The sequence below is a fragment of the Tachyglossus aculeatus genome, chromosome 8, assembly GCF_015852505.1.
Source record: "Tachyglossus aculeatus isolate mTacAcu1 chromosome 8, mTacAcu1.pri, whole genome shotgun sequence".
NCBI lineage: Eukaryota > Metazoa > Chordata > Mammalia > Monotremata > Tachyglossidae > Tachyglossus > Tachyglossus aculeatus.
The window spans coordinates 23503023-23521977 of NC_052073.1; the positions used below are offsets into that span (position 1 = coordinate 23503023).

The 18955-nt window shown below is 51.3% G+C and overlaps 1 protein-coding gene across 1 annotated transcript; it reads left to right on the forward strand.

The window, feature by feature from the left end:
* Nucleotides 1-979: 979 nt before the first annotated feature.
* Nucleotides 980-14256, forward strand: TGIF2 (TGFB induced factor homeobox 2). Its single transcript, XM_038750434.1, is given in 4 exon segments — nt 980-1095; nt 8160-8386; nt 12691-12885; nt 12887-14256. Coding segments are annotated over 4 exon segments (753 nt in total). The 5' UTR covers nt 980-1076; the 3' UTR covers nt 13199-14256.
* The last annotated feature ends 4699 nt before the right edge of the window (nt 14257-18955 follow it).

The window sequence follows — 18955 nt, forward strand, 5'->3', positions numbered from 1 at the left end:
CTTAATAAATGCCATGATTATTATTAAGTTGGCAACACATAGAGATGGTCCCTACCCAACAGCGGGTTCACAGTCTAGAAGGGGGACAAAACAACACATATTAACAAAATAAAATATGTACAAGTAAAATAGAGTCATAAATCTGTACAAACATATATCCAGGTGCTGTGGGGAGGGGAAGGAGGTAAGGCGGGGGGGGGGGGGATGGGGATGAGGAGGGGGCTCAGTCTGGGAAGGCCTCCTGGAGGAGGGGAGCTCTCAGTAGGGCTTTGAAGGTTGCACATAGTAAGCACTTAATAAATGCCATGATTATTATTAAGTTGGCAACACATAGAGACGGTCCCTACCCAACAGCGAATGCCATTATTATTATTATTATTATTATTATTATTATTATTATTATTATTATTAAGTTGGCAACACGTAGAGACGGTCCCTACCCAACAGCAAATGCCATTATTATTATTATTATTATTATTATTATTAAGTTGGCAACACGTAGAGACGGTCCCTACCCAACAGTGCGTTCACAGTCTAGAAGGGGGACAAAACAACACGTATTAACAAAAGAAAATAAATATGTGCAAGTAAAATAGAGTCATAAATCTGTCCAAACATATATCCAGGTGCTGTGGGGAGGGGAAGGAGGTAAGGTGGGGGGGGGGATGGGGATGAGGAAGGCTTCCTGGAGGAGGGGAGCTCTCAGTAGGGCTTTGAAGGGAGGAAGAGTTTAAGTGTGTATCCCACCCACTCCCCCCATTCCCCCTGAGCTCTCTCCTCCTTCCACCCTAAGTGGGGCGGAGGGAAGGGGGTGGGCGTTTCTTCTCCCCCAAATCTTCCCGGGGAGGGGTTTTTTTGGGGGGGGGGAGGGATTAGGGGAGGGGGGTGAGAAGGGATCTGACGTCAGCGGGCAGAGGTGGTTTCCAAGCTGAGCTGTCAGACCGTGTGTCAGGTACCTCGGGCCCATTCAACCGCGGGGCGGGAGGCCCAGCGACCCCCCACCCGGCCGGTTGCAGGAGAGGACCCCCGCCCCCCGAGCCAGGACTGGACGTGGGGAGGGGGGGCCGAGAGTGGACATGAAAGCGGCCCGGAAAAGTGAGTCTTGGCCCCCCCTCCAACTTGAAAAAGTTTAATTTTCCAGCCCGGGAAGGGGGGGAGAAAAAGCAGGGGAGGGGGCTGGGAGGGAACCCAAAAACGTGCTTGCAAAAGCGGGATGGGGGGGTGCAAATCTGGGAGCGCGGGGAAGGGTGAAAACGGGGGGCAACTGGAATGGGGAGGGGGGATCTTTCCTTTGGAAAGCAAAGGAAGCAAGCAAACAGACCGCCGGGACTTTGCATCTCGAGGCGGTCGCAAAAGCCTTTTGTTCCAACTTACTTTCGACCTGCAACTTTTTTTCCCCCCCCCCCATTTTGGGGGACGCACACGTGCAGCACGTGCAAAACCGGGGTCTCCCCCCCCCCTTCGACAAGGCCCCTTTGGGAAACTTTGGTCCCTGTTTAATTAGTGTTTTTTTTTGGGGGGGGGGGGGAGTCGGTCGGTGCTGGAGGCGGAGGGTCCGTTTGTTTCTGTTTGCTTTCAAAAGTGCACGTTTGCCAACTTGCCCCCCCTTCGATTGCAACAAAGCGCGCGTGTGTGGGCGCGGCGGAGCGTGTTTGTGAGGGTGGGAGCGTGTCAAGTGACAGCTTGAGGAGGAGGAGGTGGAGGAAAGTGGCCCAAGTTCCTGGTGCTTTGGGAACAAAGAAAAGTCTTGTCCTTAGGCATCTGTCACTCCCGGGGAGGGGCAGAAAGTTGGGGCGAGGGAGGGAGGGACCCCCTGGGTGGGGGGGTCCTGGGGGGCCCCCTCCCCTCCCCCCCCAGTCGTGTTGTGGGGGACGAGGGCGCGCTGTGGCAGGCCCTGGGTGGCCAACGTGGAGTAGGCCGCGCTCCATTCATTCATTCATTCACTCAATCCTATTGAGCGCTTACTGTGTGATTCATTCATTCATTCATTCAGTTGTATTTATTGAGCGCCTACTGTGTGCAGAGCACCGTACTAAGCGCCTGGGAAGTCCAAGTCGGCCACATAGAGAGACGGCCCCTACCCAACAGCGGGCTCACAGTCTAGAAGAGGGAGACGGACAACTAAACATGTTATCAAAATAGAATAAATATGTACAACTAAGAGTACTAAATACGTGCAAACATAGATACTTTCATTCATTCATTCAATCGTAGTTATTGAGCGCTGACTGTGTGCAGAGCACCGTACTAAGCGCTTGGGAAGTCCAAGTTGGCAACATAGACGGTCCCTACCCAACAGCGGGCTCACAGTCTAGAAGGGGGACAGACAACAAAACATATTCATAAAATAAATGGAATATGTACAAATAAAATAAATAAATAGAGAATTAAATTCATTCATTCATTCAGTCGTATTTATTGAGCGCTTACTGTGTGCAGAGCACCGTACTAAGCGCTTGGGAAGTACAACTTGGCAACATGTAGAGACAGTCCCTACCCAACAGTGGGCTGACAGTCTAGAAGGGGGACAGACAACAAAACATATTAACAAAATAAAATAAATAGAATATGTACAAATAAAATAAATAGAGAAATAAATTCATTCATTCATTCAGTCGTATTTATTGAGCGCTTACTGTGTGCAGGGCACTGGACTAAGCGCTTGGAAAGTACAACTTGGCAACATGCAGAGACAGTCCGTACCCAACAGTGGGCTCACAGTCTAGAAGGGGGAGGCAGACAACAAAACAAAACATATTAACAAAATAAAATAAATAGAATAAATATGTACAAAATACAATAAATAAATAGAGTAATACCTACAAACACATAGGGGCAGGCCCGGCCCGGGACGGAGGGAGGGAGGAAAAGAGCCCAATGCCGCCTTTCCCCCCCAGGCCCGGGCATTTTCCAACCCAAAGCGGGCATGGCTCAGCCCCTGTGCCCCCCACTCCCCCCACCCGGCCCCCTGCTCCCATTTTCCTGCCCCAGCCACCCTCCACACACACACACACACACACACACACACACACACTGTACACACAACACACACACACAGAGCCCGCGCTCTGGATCCGTGCATTTTCTTTCTTACACTCACACACACTTTTCCCTGGCTTCGGGGCCGTGCGTTTTCTTTCTTTCCTACACTCACTCACACACTCACACTTTTCCCCCACGGCTTCTGATACGCTTTTACACACACACACACACACACACACACACACACACACACCCCACCCCCACCCACCCCCGGCTCTGGATGTGAACTTTTTCTTTTTCACACACGCACACCCATACCTCTTTTACCCCTGGCTCTGGATTATGTGATTATGTGCATTTTCTGTTCACACACACACACACACACAAACCAATCCCCCCCCCCCCCCCGGTCTCTGGATATAAACTTTTTCTTTCTTACACACGCACGAACTTTTTCTTTCTTACACACGCACACCTCTTTTACCCCTGGCTCAGGATTATATGATTATGTGCATTTTCTTACACACACAGAACCGTCCCCCCCACCCCTTTTACCCCGGCTCTGGTTTATTTGCATTTTCTTTCTTACACACACACACACACACACACACACACACACACGCACGCACACACACACTCACTTTTCTTTCCTATGCACACACCTCTTTTTGTTTCTTACAAACACACAAACCTTTTTTTCTTACACACACACACATATACACACACACTTTCCCCCCCAGCTCTGGATATGAGCTTTTTCTTTCTTACACACACTCACTCACTTTCCCCCAGCTCTGGATAGGAGCTTTTTCTTTCTTACACACTCTCTCTCTCTCTGTCCCCTGGCTCTGGAAACGAGCTTTTTCTTTCTTACATACACGTTTTTCTTTCGTACACGTTTTTCTTTCTTACGCACACACGCTCTCTCTCTTTCTGTTTCTCTTTCTCTTCCCCCTGGGCTGTGGATACGTTCATTTTCTTACACACACCCACAAAAGTTCCCCGCGGCTCTGAATAAGTGCATCTCTCTCTGTCTCTCTCCCATTGTCTCTCAGTGTCTCTGTCTTTTCCCCCACCGTGCCTGGGCCCAGGCTGTGATAAGGTGCTATTTCCCTTAGCCTGGCATAGAAGCAGTGTGGCTAAGTGGAAAGAGCCCGGGCTTTGGAGTCAGAGGTCATGGGTTCAAATCCTGACTCTGCCAATTGTCAGCTGTGTGACTTTGGGCAAGTCACTTCACTGGGTCTCAGTTACCTCATCTGGAAAATGGAGATGAAGACTGTGAGCCCCCCGTGGGACAACCTGATCACCTTGTAACCTCCCCAGTGCTTAGAACGGTGCTTTGCACATAGTAAGTGCTTAATAAATGTCATTATTATTATTATTATCGCTGCCCAGCGCCGGGTCCGGCCTGGAGGCCCACCTGGCCCTTGCCCCTGAGATTTCCTCTTCCCTGTGGGAGCAGGCCTTTCCTGCAAGGGGAATAGAATAAATAATAATAATAATAATAATAATAATAATAATAATGGCATTTATTAAGCGCTTACTATGTGCAAAGCACTATTCTAAGCGCTGGGGAGGTTACAAGGTGATCAGGTTGTCCCGCAGGCGGCTCACAATCTTAATCCCCATTTTACAGATGAGGTAACTGAGGCACAGAGAAGTTGAGTGACTTGCCCAAAGTCACACAGCTGACAATTGGCAGAGCCGGGATTTGAACCCATGACCTCTGACTCCAAAGCCCGCGCTCTTTCTACTGAGCCACGCTGCGTTTTGCAAGTAGGAGGGAGGAGCATGGCCAGGCCACTGGGGAGCCAGGCCATTGGGGGACTTGTTGTCCGGCAGGGAGGCCGGGGAACTTTTCTCCACTGCAGGAAGCTGTGGACCAGACCGGAGGAAGAGGAGGAGAAGGATTGTATGCATCTAATAAAACCCCCGCAGCTTTTTCCCTCTGGAGTTGGCCGCCCAAATAATAATAATAATAATAATAATAATAATAATGGTAATTGTTAAGCGGTTACTAGGTGCCAAACACTGCTCTAAGCGCTGGGGGAGATATAAGACAATTGGATTGTCCCATGTGGGGCTCACAGTCTTCATCCCCGTTTTCCAGCCAAGGGAACTGAGGCACAGAGAAGTGACTTGCCCCAAGTCACACAGCTGCTAAGTGGCGGGGCCAGGATTAGAACTCATGACTTTTTTTTTTAATGGCATTTATTAAGCACTTACTATGTGCACAGCACTGTTCTAAGCGCTGGGGAGGTTACAGGGTGATCAGGTTGTCCCACGGGGGGGGGGCTCACAGTCTTAATCCCCATTATACAGATGAGATAACTGAGGCACAGAGAAGTTAAGTGACTTGCCCAAAGTCACACAGCTGACAGTTGGCGGAGCCGGGATTTGAACCCATGAACTCTGACTCCAAAGCCCAGGCTCTTTCCACTGAGCCACGCTGCTTCTCTCCAGAGACTGTGACTGTCAGATTTCCCTGGGTGTCCTGCGTTGCTCCCGTAGCTGCCTACAGCTTCCATTTCTATTTTTTTTTCCTTTTCCTTAAAACCCAAGAGGAAGAAGGCTTGCCATTTCTCTCGTGAGAGAGGGAGAGGGGGGTTGTACTGTAATGAGCTTGGGATTTGCTGGGGAGGTATGGGGCTGGGGGGGAGAGATGTCTAATTCCGGGCGGATCTGCTGCTTTTGCTGCACATTGGGTCATAGGTTCTGATGCCGGCTCTGCCCCTTGTCTGCTGTGTGACCTTGGGCAAGTCACTTAACTTCTCTGGGCCTCAGTTTCCTCATCTGTAAAATGGGGATTGAGACTGTGAGCCCCGTGTGGGACAGAGACTGGGTCCAAACCCCAGCCCTTAGTACGGTGCCTGGCACATAGTAAATTCTTAACAGAATAATAATCATTATTATTATTATTATTTACCGGGGACTTTGGCTTACCGGATCAGGGATTCCTCAGGGACAGCTTGGCACAATGGAGATTCCTGGGATTGGAATTAAATAAAGGTTTCCAGCGGTAGAACCACTGGTGGTTTTGGGGGGGGGAAGCCTTCTTCCCGATGGGGGCCCAAAGGGTCGTGGATGAGTCCCCTGGGAGAAGGAAGGGGCATTGACAAGCCCTGGGGCTGGCCCTCGGCATATAGAAACCCCATCTAAAGTGTGTATTACACTGCCAGGCTAGGAAGTCCCAGGAATAACTGCGGCTCTGAACACTTCCCTGCTGCCTCCTCCCCATTTTGCAGTTGGGAGAGATGGCGGGAGGGGAAACTCCTGCAGAAATATGCATCAGTGGCTGCCCTTCCTTCTCCAGTGTCTTTTCAGCACAGATTCCCACGTCGTTTAAATAAAGAAATTACATTGTTGTGAGGGTGAGCCAGAGATACCTGGTTTTCAGCGCCGCCTGGGAGGATTTGGAAAGGTTGGGCGCTGGTATCTCAGGAGAGCCGACCAGACGCACATTCCCGGGAGTCGGGTGGGAATGATGTGACGCCCCATGGGCAGAGAACACGCAGCTGGGAATCGCTCACGTCACAGTCCCTGTTCTTTGCTGGCGGGGGGGTGCACAATCTAAAATTAAATTTAAAATTAAATTTAAAATTACAATTAAAAAGGGGGAGAGAGGACTGGAGGCAAATGCCTAAGGAGAGATGGAACAAAATACTGAGACAACCGAAGGACAAGCACCTGAACCATCCGAGCCCAAACACTGGACTCAGTACAGTTGAGTGCTTAGTACAGTCACTTCACTTCTCTGTGCCTCAGTTACCTCATCTGTAAAATGGGGATGAAGACTGTGAGCCCCACCGGGGACAACCTGATCGCCTTGTCACCTCCCCAGCGCTTAGAACAGTGCTTTGCACATAGTAAGCGCTTAATAAACGCCATCATTATTATTATTATTATTACAGTGCTCCACATATAGTAAGCACTCAAGAAATACCGTGGATTGAAGGAGTGCTCAGCTGAGCCTCCTGATGCTTGGCATAGGCAAAGAAACAGTGTGGCCCATTGGAAAGAGCGCAGGCCTGGGAGCCAGAGGACCCGGGTTCTAATCCTGACTCTGCCACTTGTCTGCTGTGTGACCTTGGGCAAGCCGCTAAACTTCTCCGTGCCTCAGTTGCCTCATCTGTAAAATGGGGATTCAGTCCCTGTTCTGCCTCCTACTTAGACTGTCTTGTATCTACCCTAGTACCTAGTACAGTGTTTGGCACATAGTAAGCGCTTATTCATTCATGCCTTCAGTCGGATTTATTGAGCGCTTACGGTGTGCAGAGCGCTCGGAAAGTACAAATCGGCAACATATAGAGACGGCCCTTACCCAACGGGGGGCTCACGGTCTATCAAGTACTATTTTTATTATTATTAGAGCTGCACAGACATGCAGCCTTTCCACCTTGACTCCTGGACCCCAGAAGGGTTCCAAGGACCCAAACGTCCCAGGCACATGCGCCCCGACCCGCTGAGTATCTTGAAACCAGGACAGGCTACGGTGAGCTCGGACCGAATGGCGATCAGGAGCCTAACTCCTGTTTTCCGAGGTAAAATCGGACTCGCTTTGCACTTCCCGCTTTTATAGCGCAAACACACGGTAAAAAGAGGAGGAGACCCAGCAGTGCAAACCCAAGAAAAGCCAGCTTCACTTTCGGTGGGGATTTTAAAGGCCGCAGGGCAATAGAGTGGCCTTGGCGGTATGTAACCACTTTGTCCAGATATTTAAACAGTAAAAAGATCGGAGGGGGAGGAGGGGACGGGGTGGGCTCGGGACGCTTTAACTCTTTACCCACCTCGAAAAACAATTTTTTTGAGAGAGAGCAGAGTCGTGCGCTGCTGCGTCTTCTCATCGTGATAATAATAATAGTATTTGTTAAGCGCTTGCTATGTGTCGAGCCCCATCCTGAGCGCTGGGGTGGTTTCAAGGTAATCAGGTCGGACACAGTCCCCGTCCCACACGCTGAGTCTTCTTGGGACTTAGCATTGTGAGGAGGGAACAGCGGGAAGGGTTTTTGAGCTGGGAGATTCCTTAACCTGCCCGTCCCTCTGAGCGTGTCGGTTCGCCCTTCCCGCCCCCTCCCTTGGGAGGCTGTTGGGCTGGAAGTCAAGCCCGGGGTGGGCGTTCCATGGACAAAGGGGATTGGGAACCTCGTGGTGACGCACGCCACCTTTCCTCCATCCAGGCTTGTGTCAGGAGGCTCCCGCCATGTCGGACAGTGACCCCGGGGAGGACGAAGGCCTCTCTTCGCTGGATTTCTCCCAGGCCAGCAAGAGGAAGAGGAGAGGGAACCTGCCCAAGGAGTCGGTGAAGATCCTAAGAGACTGGCTCTACGAGCACCGCTTCAACGCCTACCCCTCGGAGCAGGAGAAACTGAGCCTCTCGGGGCAGACCAACCTGTCCGTGCTGCAGGTGAGTTGGGGGGGACACCCGGAGCGAGGGCCAAGAGCTTGGCCTTTAAGGATATCGGGGGGAGCTGAAGCCGTTGACGCCATTCAGCCACCCCGGCTTCAACGTTCTCAACCGTCACGCCGTGGGTAAGCTGGCGGTGGAGCGGCAGCGACTGACCTCACAAGGTGCCCTGTTGTCGTTCTCGGCATCTCGCCCGCCTTAGGGGTCAGTCGACTTGTTCTCCCTCCTATTTAGGCCGGGAGCTCTTTTCGGGACAGGGACTGTGGCCAACCTGTGGCGCTTAGAACAGCGCTTGGCACACGGTAAGCGCCGAACAACTGCCGTAACGGATGGGGCTCTCGGACTGAGAGGGAATCACCCCGGGGAGGGCGGCTCGGTGGTGGGGAATCTTTGCATTTCCAAGGAGGGTGTGGGTAGACCCCGGCTTTAAGGCTGGTGTGGAAAAAGCCAGGCTGGGAGCTTAAGAGGTGGCATTCCGTCCTCAGTTCCCAACTGCCTTGCTAGGTAACCGTAGGTAAGGCCCCTCCTAACCTCTCTGCGCCCAAGTTTTTTCCATCTCTTAAATGGGGTTGGTAGGAACCTGTCCCACACTTCTTTACTTGGGTTCTTTTTTACCCAAGTTGAGCTTTTCACTTTTTTTTTCCTCCCAATAACAGAACTTGCCATTTTCCTAGGGTGGTTCAGAAATAAGTGGTCTGGGCCGTGACTTTGGAGGATTTGGGTGGCCTTGGCATTGCTCGACTAGAGCTTCAGGAGGCTTGGCGGAGGCATAAACGCCCGGTTTGTTTAGTGTTGGTTTTTTTAAGCTTAGTTTTGCTTTTCCCTTCTGCTCTTGGCTCAGTCTCTCCAGAGGGTGTCTGGGAGGCTGAGGCTGAAGGGACATCCTAAGGGGGATTTCTCGGTGGTTTATTGCCACCCGGTTAACCAGCTGTGCTCAATTATGAGGGATGTTACTGGATGGGGTGGGGAGCAGCACAGGCCTCTGAGAGTCAGAAGGACCTGGGTTCTAATCCCCGCTCTGCCACTTGTCTGCTGTGTGGCCTTGGACAAGTCACTTAACCTCTCTGAGGCTCAGTCACCTCATCCGTAAAATGGGGATTAAGGCTGTCAGCCCTGTGTGGGACGGGGACTGTGTCCAACCCAATTATATTGCATCTACCCCTGCGCTTAGTACAGTCCCTGGCACATAGTAAGTGCATAACCCATAGCACAATCATCATCATCATCATTACCTGGAGACGGTTCAGAAAGACGGCAGAGTTGTACAGGTGGCAGCAATCCTGGACGGTGCCTCGGAGGAAACACTAATAATAATAATTCTGGTATTTGTTAAGCACTTACTCTGGGCCAGGCACTGTTCTAAGCACTGGGGTAGATATACAAGTTAATAAGGTTGGATACAGTCCCTGTCTAACCTGGGGCTCACAGAACCGGGATTATTTAACCTTTAGGGGGTGTGGTCAGGGGGTTGTGGTAATTTGGTGGTTGCCTCATGACTAATTGTTGATCCATTAGCATCTGGGTCCTGGAGAAGTAGCAGTTCTGGTTTTCAGAGGAAAGATACTATGGCTATCCAAAAAATAAATCAATTAATGATGATTAACTTGGGGGTCTCTGAAGCCGCTTGTTTTACCTGGCTTTCTGTAGGCAAAAGAAATTATTCAGTAGCAGTGGTGAAAATGCTCGACTCTCACCCAGAGCTCCTGTTTAGGGGTTTGTTAGCATGTGATTTTAATGCATTTCCAAATGACTTGGAACAACATCAATTCTATTCCACCTGGCAAAGGCTTAAACCTGGAAGGGAGCTAAAATCCCTTGAAGTCTTCTCCAGCTTGGTCAGATAAGACCCCATGGGGTTATTTTTAGCATTTGAGAAGCAGCGTGGCCTGGTGGATAGAGTACGAGCTTGGGAGTCAGAAGGATCTGGGTTGTAGTCCTGACTCCATCACTTTTCATTCATTCATTCATTTGTATTTATTGAGCGCTTACTGTGTGCGGGGCACTGTATTAAGCGCTTGGGAAGTACAAGTTGGCAACATAGAGAGACGGTCCCTACCCAACAGCGGGCTCACAGTCTAGAAGGGGGAGACAGACAACAAAACAAAACATATTAATAAAATAAAATAAATAGAATAAATATGTACAAATAAAATAGAGTAATAACTACGTACAGACATCTATACATTCATTCATTCAGTCATATTTATTGAGCGCTTACTGTGTGCAGAGCGCTGTACTAAGCGCTTGGGAGGTACAAGTTGGCAACATATAGAGACGGTCCCTACCCAACAGCGGCCTCACAGTCTAGAAGGGGGAGACAGACAACAAAACAAAACATATTAATAAAATAAAATAAATAGAATAAATATGTACAGATAAAATAGAGTAATAAACACGTACAAACATCTATACATTCATTCATTAATTCATTCAATCGTAAATGCCAAAGCTTCTATCCATTCATTCAATCGTATTTATTGAGCGCTTACTGTGTGCAGAGCACTGTACTAAGCGCTTGGGAAGGACAAGTTGGCAACTTACAGAGACGGTCCCTACCCAACAGAGGGCTCACGGTCTAGAAGGGGGAGACAGACAACAAAACAAAACGTATTAACAAAATAAAATAAATAGAACATGTAAAATAAATAGAGTAATAAATCTGTACAAACATATGTACATCCACCCCAGTGTGTCCCCTCTCATCTGGAGATGAGATGGCATCCCAGCTCTACCACTTGTCTGCTGTGTGACCTTGGGCAAATCACTTAACTTCTCTGTGCCTCCGTTTCCTCATCTGTATAATGGGGATTAAGACTCTGAGCCCCATATGGGACAGGGACTGTGTCCAACCCGATTGGCTCATATCCACTCTAGCGCTTAGTAGGGTGCCTGGCATAAAGTAAGTGCTTAAGTTACCACAGTTGTTATTATTTTTCACCCCTTTTTTTTTCAGGAAGGCAAAGTGTTCCCTTAGAGGAGTAGAAATGACAGGCTAAACAAGAGACTCAAAGTCATTGGAGGTTATTGGCCTGAGGAGCCCTGGTTTCTGGCCCTGACATGGCCTTTCCCTCTAAGCATCGCCGGGGAGGACCTTTTCCATCTGGGGTAGAGGGAATGCCGACTTCCCGGGGATGAGAAGCAGAGGGATATGAGGGAGGTGAACTTCCTGTTGGAATAGAGTTTCTGAGACCACCCGGGTCTCCCTCGTGCCTGTGCTTGTGAGCTTTTGGAGGAATGAGGTAAAAGTAACATTTTCACTCAACTTGCCCTCTGGGGAAGGTTTCGGCCCCTCATTGCCCCTCACTGTGGTTTTGACGCGGGTTTCTGAGGATCCGGGTGTGCTGGCGGAGTAGGGGGATGCTGTGGTCGGCTCCTGGGGTTGTATCACTATTTCACAGAGGAGAAAATTGAGGCCCAAAGAAGTGAAGTGACTTGGCCAAGGTCACACAGCAGTTTTTGGAGTCGGGATTAGAACCCAAATCCTCTGACTCCAAGGCCACTAGGCTCTGTTTCCCCAGGGCCCCGGGGCATAGTTTCTCCCCAGATAAAGCCCAGCCGGTTGGGGGTTGCTGGGCTGGGGATTGTGACCCTTTGGGGTTGGGGACGGAGAAAGTTTTTCTGTTGGACCTCGGAAACTGACCTCTGGAGAGCAAGGGAGATGAGACTTCCTCCTTTTGAAGGAGCTTAGATTTCCCCTTAGCCAGACTCAGACTAAGCATTATGGCTCTGGCCTCCAGAAGGCTCTTGTTTCGCCCCGTCGCCTTCAGCAACCAAAAAGCTGTTTTGTGGGCACAAAAGGGAAATAACAAGAATTGTTGTGTTCCTTTAGCGTTTATGCTATGCCAAGCACTGGGGTAGATATAGTATAAAAGCAGCTAACACACAATCCCTGTCGTCAGGAAAACCGGCTCTCACCCCCATTGAACCAGGTGAGAAGAAAACTGAGGCACAGTGAAGTTGCCTAGTGGCAAATGGCAGTCAAGGGGCTCTTGCCTCCCACTCCTGGGCTCTTTCCACTAGGCCAGACTGCTTCTCTGACGACCCCATTGCGAGAAGCAGCGTTGCCTAGTGGATAAGAGCACGTTCCTGGGAGTCAGAAGGACCTGGTTTCTAATCCCGACTCCAAAAACTGTCTGCTGGAAGGATGGATGGGTGGGTGGATCAGTCGGTAGGATCTGTTGAAGCTCTGTAGAGGCGAGGAGCTGGTGGGACCGGGCAGGGCACGGTGGGGGCATGGTTTCCGCTTCCTCGCTCACCCCTGGGGCACAGGGCCACTGACGGGAACCCCGGTGCTCTCATTCCAGATCTGCAACTGGTTCATCAATGCCCGGCGCCGGCTCCTCCCGGACATGCTGAGGAAGGACGGCAAAGACCCGAATCAGTTCACCATCTCCCGCCGCGGGGGCAAGGCGGCGGACGTGCCCCCGGCCCGGGGGGCCGGCCCCGGCCCGCTGGCGGGGCCGCCGCCCCTCGGCCTCCCCGCCAAGGGGCCTCCGGGGGCCGTGAGCCCGCCGGCGCCCGGCCTGTCCGGGCCCCACGGCCGACCGGGAGCCCCCCAGGCTCCCCGGCGGCCCGGCCGGCACGCTCGCCCTGCTGGCCAGGGCCGAGGCGGGCAGCCCCACCAGCGGACTCTTCAACACGCCCCCTCCCACGCCCCCGGAGCTCTGCGGCGAGGACTTCAGCGGCTTCCAGCTGCTGGTCGAAGTGGCCCTGCAGAAAGCGGCCGAGCTGGAGTCCCAGAAGCAGAAGACCCCGCCGGCCCCCGCGGCTTTGCACACGGACAGCCCCCTGCCTGCCGCAGGCCCCCAGTAGGTCGGGCCGGGGCCGCGGGCCGGCGGGCTCCCGCGGGGCGACCTCGCTTCCTCCGACGCGTGGCCGGCATTCTTCCTTTTGGGGGGTTTCTGGGCGGGCCCCCCACCAGCCTCCGCCTGGGTTGATTTGACCGAGGGGGGTCCGGGAAGGCTCCTTGGGGGTTTTGCCGTGTCCCGGGCACCTCTTCCTCCTGGACCGGCCCCGGCGGGGGTCAGGGTAGACCAGGAAAGCCGAGGCTCCGTCTGAGAGCCTGGTTCGTCTCCCCCAGCAGAGCAGGCCTCGGGGGCCGAGACCCGGGCCTCACACTCGTGTCCCTTCCTAGTTCTGGGCCCCATGGAGGGCCTCTCCCTCTTTTAGCTTTCTAGTCTCCTGCCGTCAGGTCCAACACCCTCCATCTTCCCGTTTACAGGCGTGTTTCCTGAGCTGACCCTGGAGACTCCCCTCAGCTCAGAGGTGTGGGATGTGGGGGGCCGCCCGCACCTATCCACCCCCTCCCCCCAAATAGTGTCCCCATCCGCCCTGCTCACCTGTCTCCCTTAGTTGACGGTTGTCCTGCTGTCCCCTGGATCAGATTGGTGACCAAAACGGATCCAACCGAGTCGGGGAAGAGCCGGGGGCCAAACTGGGGGGCCGACCCCAGCTTTGCTTCTCAGGCCTCTGGGGGATTTCTCTGCCACCAGGGAGATCTGGGGCTGGAAGACACAATTCTTAGGCGTTTTGTCAAAAAAAGTCAATTCCCCGAACCTCCTCTTTGGGTCTTCCCTTTGTCCCTGCAGCCCGGGCTGAGGGAGAGAGCCCGGAGGAGCCTTGACTTAAAACTGGCACTGGGGCTGGGATGAAGAGAGGCAGGCTGGCAGTTGGGTGGAGGTGACCCACATTCTAGGGATGATGACGCCATCTCAGGGCTGCAGGACTATCGATTTTTAGTTTTTTTTTGGTTTTTTTTAGCTTTGAAAATCCCTACCCATGTGGCATCGCATTGTGAGTGGGAAATTATTCAGGAAGCCAGGACTGGAGTTAAACTAGCAACATGCAGACCAAAACTTACTTGGGACAGGTGGGGGTAGCGGGGTGGAGGGATGGGGGTGGGGGGGAGTTGGGGGGGGGGTCACCCAGGCACAGACCAAACAGGTGGGATCTGGCCCATCTATCCATCCGTCTATCCATCCATCCCACTGCCTCCCTCCCAGTGAGGCCTCAGTCGGGTTACTGGGAGGTCAGGGGAAGCGCCAGGCTTGGTTCAGAGATTGTACTGTAGAGCTGTTACAGACCCTAATAGCTGTGAGTTGCACCTTTTTCTAAATAGCAGCTGCCGGGCCTCTCCTCGGCAGCCCACTGAAATGGGTCCCCGTCGGTTGTATCGATTTTCTCGGTTGAGATGTTATTTCCTTGTTGACAGGTCAGATAGCGATAAGTATCCACTTCTCTCCCTCCCTCTCTCTATATATCGAGAAACACTAATCCTAGGTTATTAGCCTAAGTATTCTTTTGCCTGAGTAACGAGCGATAGTAACGTCGTTGGGAGATCAGAGTGGGAACACGATGGTCATGCTCCTAAGCGGCTATGATGGAAGCAGAGAAAGTGGAGCGGGAGAAGGGGCAGGGAAGGATATAGGAGATGGAGGGAAAGTGGAAGCAGGGACTCATGTAGCTCTTTCCCCTCTCCCCACCAACGCCCTAAGGCACCAAGTCTCTCCGGTTTCCACTTGGCCAAGGTTGGCTGGTTCTGCCCTCTGGGTTCGGTCATCTCGGATGGCTAAGGCCTAGCCCTGGCTCTGGTGCGGGGGGCTGTCGACACTCCACCAGGGAGGATCCCTCCGCCACCGCCCTCACGAACCAAACTTTGCTTCCTCTCCCCTCTCCTGGAACCTTCATTCGCCCTCCTCCCCACAGCGCTTCATCTCCTCCCACCCTGGCCCGTCTCCTATTTTTCCCTTCGACTCATCTGAATAGGTCCCAAAGCAACTTCCGCATGTTAGAGATGGGAATTCCTTTCCCCCCACCCCCCCCAGCTCTCCCACCTCCCTTGCCCTGTTCTCCTTTTTCCCTTTCTGAAGGAAGCAAAACCCCGGGCCTCCCTGGAGGATCACGGTGACTGGGCCGAGACCCCAGAACGGTGGGTGGGGTCGAGGGAACCTCCAGTTCTCATCGTGTGCAACGTGGAAGCGGGTGGGAGCCAGCCCTGCCGTCGGGGCCTGCGTGGCATCGATCGGGTGGAGGCCGAGCTTGGCTCGGGTCATGGCAGGGAGGAAGGATCCTGTGGGAAAATTAATGGCGCAAGAAACTACTGTAAATAACTCTCTCGTTTTTTGTTAAATAAAAGGTTTTTTTTTTTTAAAAAAAAAATGCAGATCCAGGCAATTTTCTCTCCAAGACCCCAGAGCTCCTTAATGAATATAACCTAGACCCCTTTATCCCTGATGGGAGGGGAGAGCCCACCGTTCTGACGCGGCAATGGTGACGATGGGGTATTGACCCGAAATTCATCCAAGCCCATTTCACCCTTGAGAGGCACCAAGTGAGCGTCACCTCCTTCCTTAGACTCTAGTGTTTTGTGGCAGGCGCTGGTCTATTGCCAGCTGAAAATCCCTGCCTCTGGGGACAGCTCTCTGCCCTGCCCACGTGCCTGGCTCTGGACGAACTGAACTGTCAACCACAGGTAGATGGTTTTGCTGGAAGGGCGGGGGTGACAGAAAAATGATCAGTAGTACATATCCATTCCCTGACCGGCTGCATGCTGGGGTCACTGCCTTGCAAAAGGCATCACTGGCCACTTTTGAAAAGAGAGACAGAGAGCGTGTGGACACACGTACTCACTGAGGCTTAAGACAGTCTGTCAATGTCCCTTGGCAGGGGATGGAGCTGAAAAACAAAAGAAAATATTTCCAGACGGGTGGGAGCGTATATGCCCACAGAGTATTCTAGGGATTGAAGAAATGTTGAAATTCCAGACAAGAGTCAGAGTTGCCCCTGAACGCTACTGCAGTGCTTGTGGGAAGAAAAAAAAATCAAGGCAGGTGGAATCAGGAAAATCACTTTTAGGAGTACTTGAACCCAGAGAATTCCTGAAGCAACCTGAGGGCTGGTGATGGGAAAGGCCAAGGCGCCCACAGAGTATTTTAGGGATTGAAGAAATGTTGAAATTCCAGACAAGGGTCAGAGTTGCCCCTGAACGCTACTACAGTGCTTGTGGGAAGAAAAAAAATCAAGGCAGGTGGAATCAGGAAAATCACTTTTTGGAGTACCTGAACCCAGAGAATTCCTGAAGCAACCCTAGGGCTGGTGATGGGAAAGGCCAAGGTGCCCACAGCGTATTTTAGGGATTGAAGAAATGTTGAAATTCCAGACGAGAGTCAGAGTTGCTCCTGAATGCTACTACAGTGCTTGTGGGAAGAAAAAAAATCAAGGCAGGTGGAATCAGGAAAATCACTTTTCGGAGTACCTGAACCCAGAGAATTCCTGAAGCAACCCGAGGGTTGGTAATGGGAAAGGCCCAGGTGCGGGCTTGGTTTGACTTAGTTTGTGGCCCAGGAAGGTCTTGACTCCACGTGGGGATAGGGCAAGACGCTTCATGAAAATACTGCAGGTGCTAGAAGTATTCCTTGATTTTGTCATCTGGAAAAAATTTCCTTTCAAATCCAGGAACATAGAGTTAAATGTTACGCTTACCTACCAGCACCGTATTAGGGATGTCCACTGTGGCAGAGAAGATTTCTTTCACACATTGGAAGAAGAGTGTTAGGAGTGAAGATAAGAAAGCTTTTTACAGATCAAGTCACTGCAGACTTTGATGAGGAGATCACGGATACTTCTGAATCTGAGCATTTGGCCACACAACTGGCTAAGTATTGTAATTGATCAATTAAGCTGCTCATTACGGACAGGGAACGTGACTGCTAATTCTGTTGTATTGTGCTCTCCCAAGCCCTTAGTACAGTGCTCTGCATAGAGTAAGTGCTCCCCTGCATCCCCAGTCACTCAAAGGCTTAGTACCAACCTGGCAAGACTGCCCTCACGGGAACCTGATTCAGTATTTTTAGAGGAGGCCGTGGTCCCCAGCTTTTGTCAGGACTGAAAGAAGAAAGTTAGAGGTACCACTTTGGAAGTGGATACTTCCCAGGAAACATGGCCAACTGTGTTCTTTGAGGCCATCAAGATGGCAGCAACAGGATTTCCCCAAACCCCAGAAAAGAGCAGTGAATGTTGGCTCCCAGCCTGAGAGGTCCATTTTCTCTTAGATTTTGACAATGATCTTACCATTGTAACACCATGCCCTTTCAAGCAGACTCACAGATGTGGCAGATTAGATCATTGGTGCTCTAGAAATAAAGAGAAAATAAGATCCTGTCTCAGATTTGCCCCCCTGCTTGAATTCTTTGCAGTGTTTTCAGGCGATGAACGCTGCAACGATTCAGTACCAGGAGGTCAATGTGGTTGGAAGAGGTGAGTTTGGATAGATTTTCTCCCTCAGACACAAAAACTCCACTGCAAGGCAGGCAGAAAGCTTCTTGTCACTGCTTGGAGCCTTTTTCTTCTTCAAACTCACTTCAGTTTGGGTATTTCCCGTGCAAAAAGGAGTAAAACTTCCTACCACCCCAACCTGGAGGAGCCCTCAGGTGAGGTGGCCGCTTTGTTAGTTTTAAATGGTATTTGATGATAATAAATTGTGGCATATTTTGAGTTCTTACTATGTGCCAGGCACTATGCTAAATGCTGGGGTGGATACAAGTAAATTGGGTTGGACACAGTCCCCGTTCCACGTGGGGCTCACGGTCTCCATTCCCATTTTACAGATGAGATTACTGAGACACAGAAGTGACCTGTCATACAGCAGACAAGTGGCCGAGTCGGGATTAGAACCCTTGACCTTCTGACTCTGAAGCCTGTGCTTTATCCACTATGCCAGGCATTGTACTGAATATTGGGGTAGATTCAAGATAATTGGGTTGGACACAGTCCATGTCCCAGATGGGGCTCATAGTCTCAATCCCCTTTTTACAGATGAGCGAACTGAGGCCCAGAGAAGTGAACTGACTTGCTTAAGGTCACCCAGCAGACAAATGGCAAATTAGAACCCAGGTCTTCCTGACTCTGTCCATTAGGCCATTCCACTTGGTGAAGATGTGACCGCTCTTATCCAAGTCTGGAGACTCCACAACCTCCCTTTGATGACCTGCTACAGGGTTTCACTACCCAGCCAAGAGATTCTTACATCTGAACCAATTCTCTCCTGCTTTATTCTAAGCCCATTCCTTTCCTTCCTCCATCTGAAGGCTTGAAGAAGTGGTCAATATCTTCAGAACATCTTTGATATGCTTTTGTTCCTCCACCTGAGGGCTTGAAGAAGTGGTCAGTTTCTTCAGAAAGGCTTTTATATGTCACCCCTGAACCGGCCTGAGCCACCCCAAGCCTTTTAAATTTTCTTCAAAGGATCCGTTTTTTGAACTTCTGTGGGTTTGGCCACTCCCCGTTACCAACTTTTACCAAGCCGGGGGGGGCTCCGGCGGTGGGGGGGGGGGGGGCAGAGAATCACCCCCAGATCCCCAGAGAGATGGCAGAAACCAACACAGAGAAATGAGACACCTGACGGAGCAAGTCGGAGAGATCAAGACACACACAGATACAAGGTAGAGATAAATCAGAGACAAGATGTACGGCAGACAGAGGCAAGACAGAAATTGAGACAAAACCACCTCACTTAACCAGACGCTTCCCTGGCTGGGAAAAGATCTGGGAAGCTAAGGCCTGCTGGGTGGA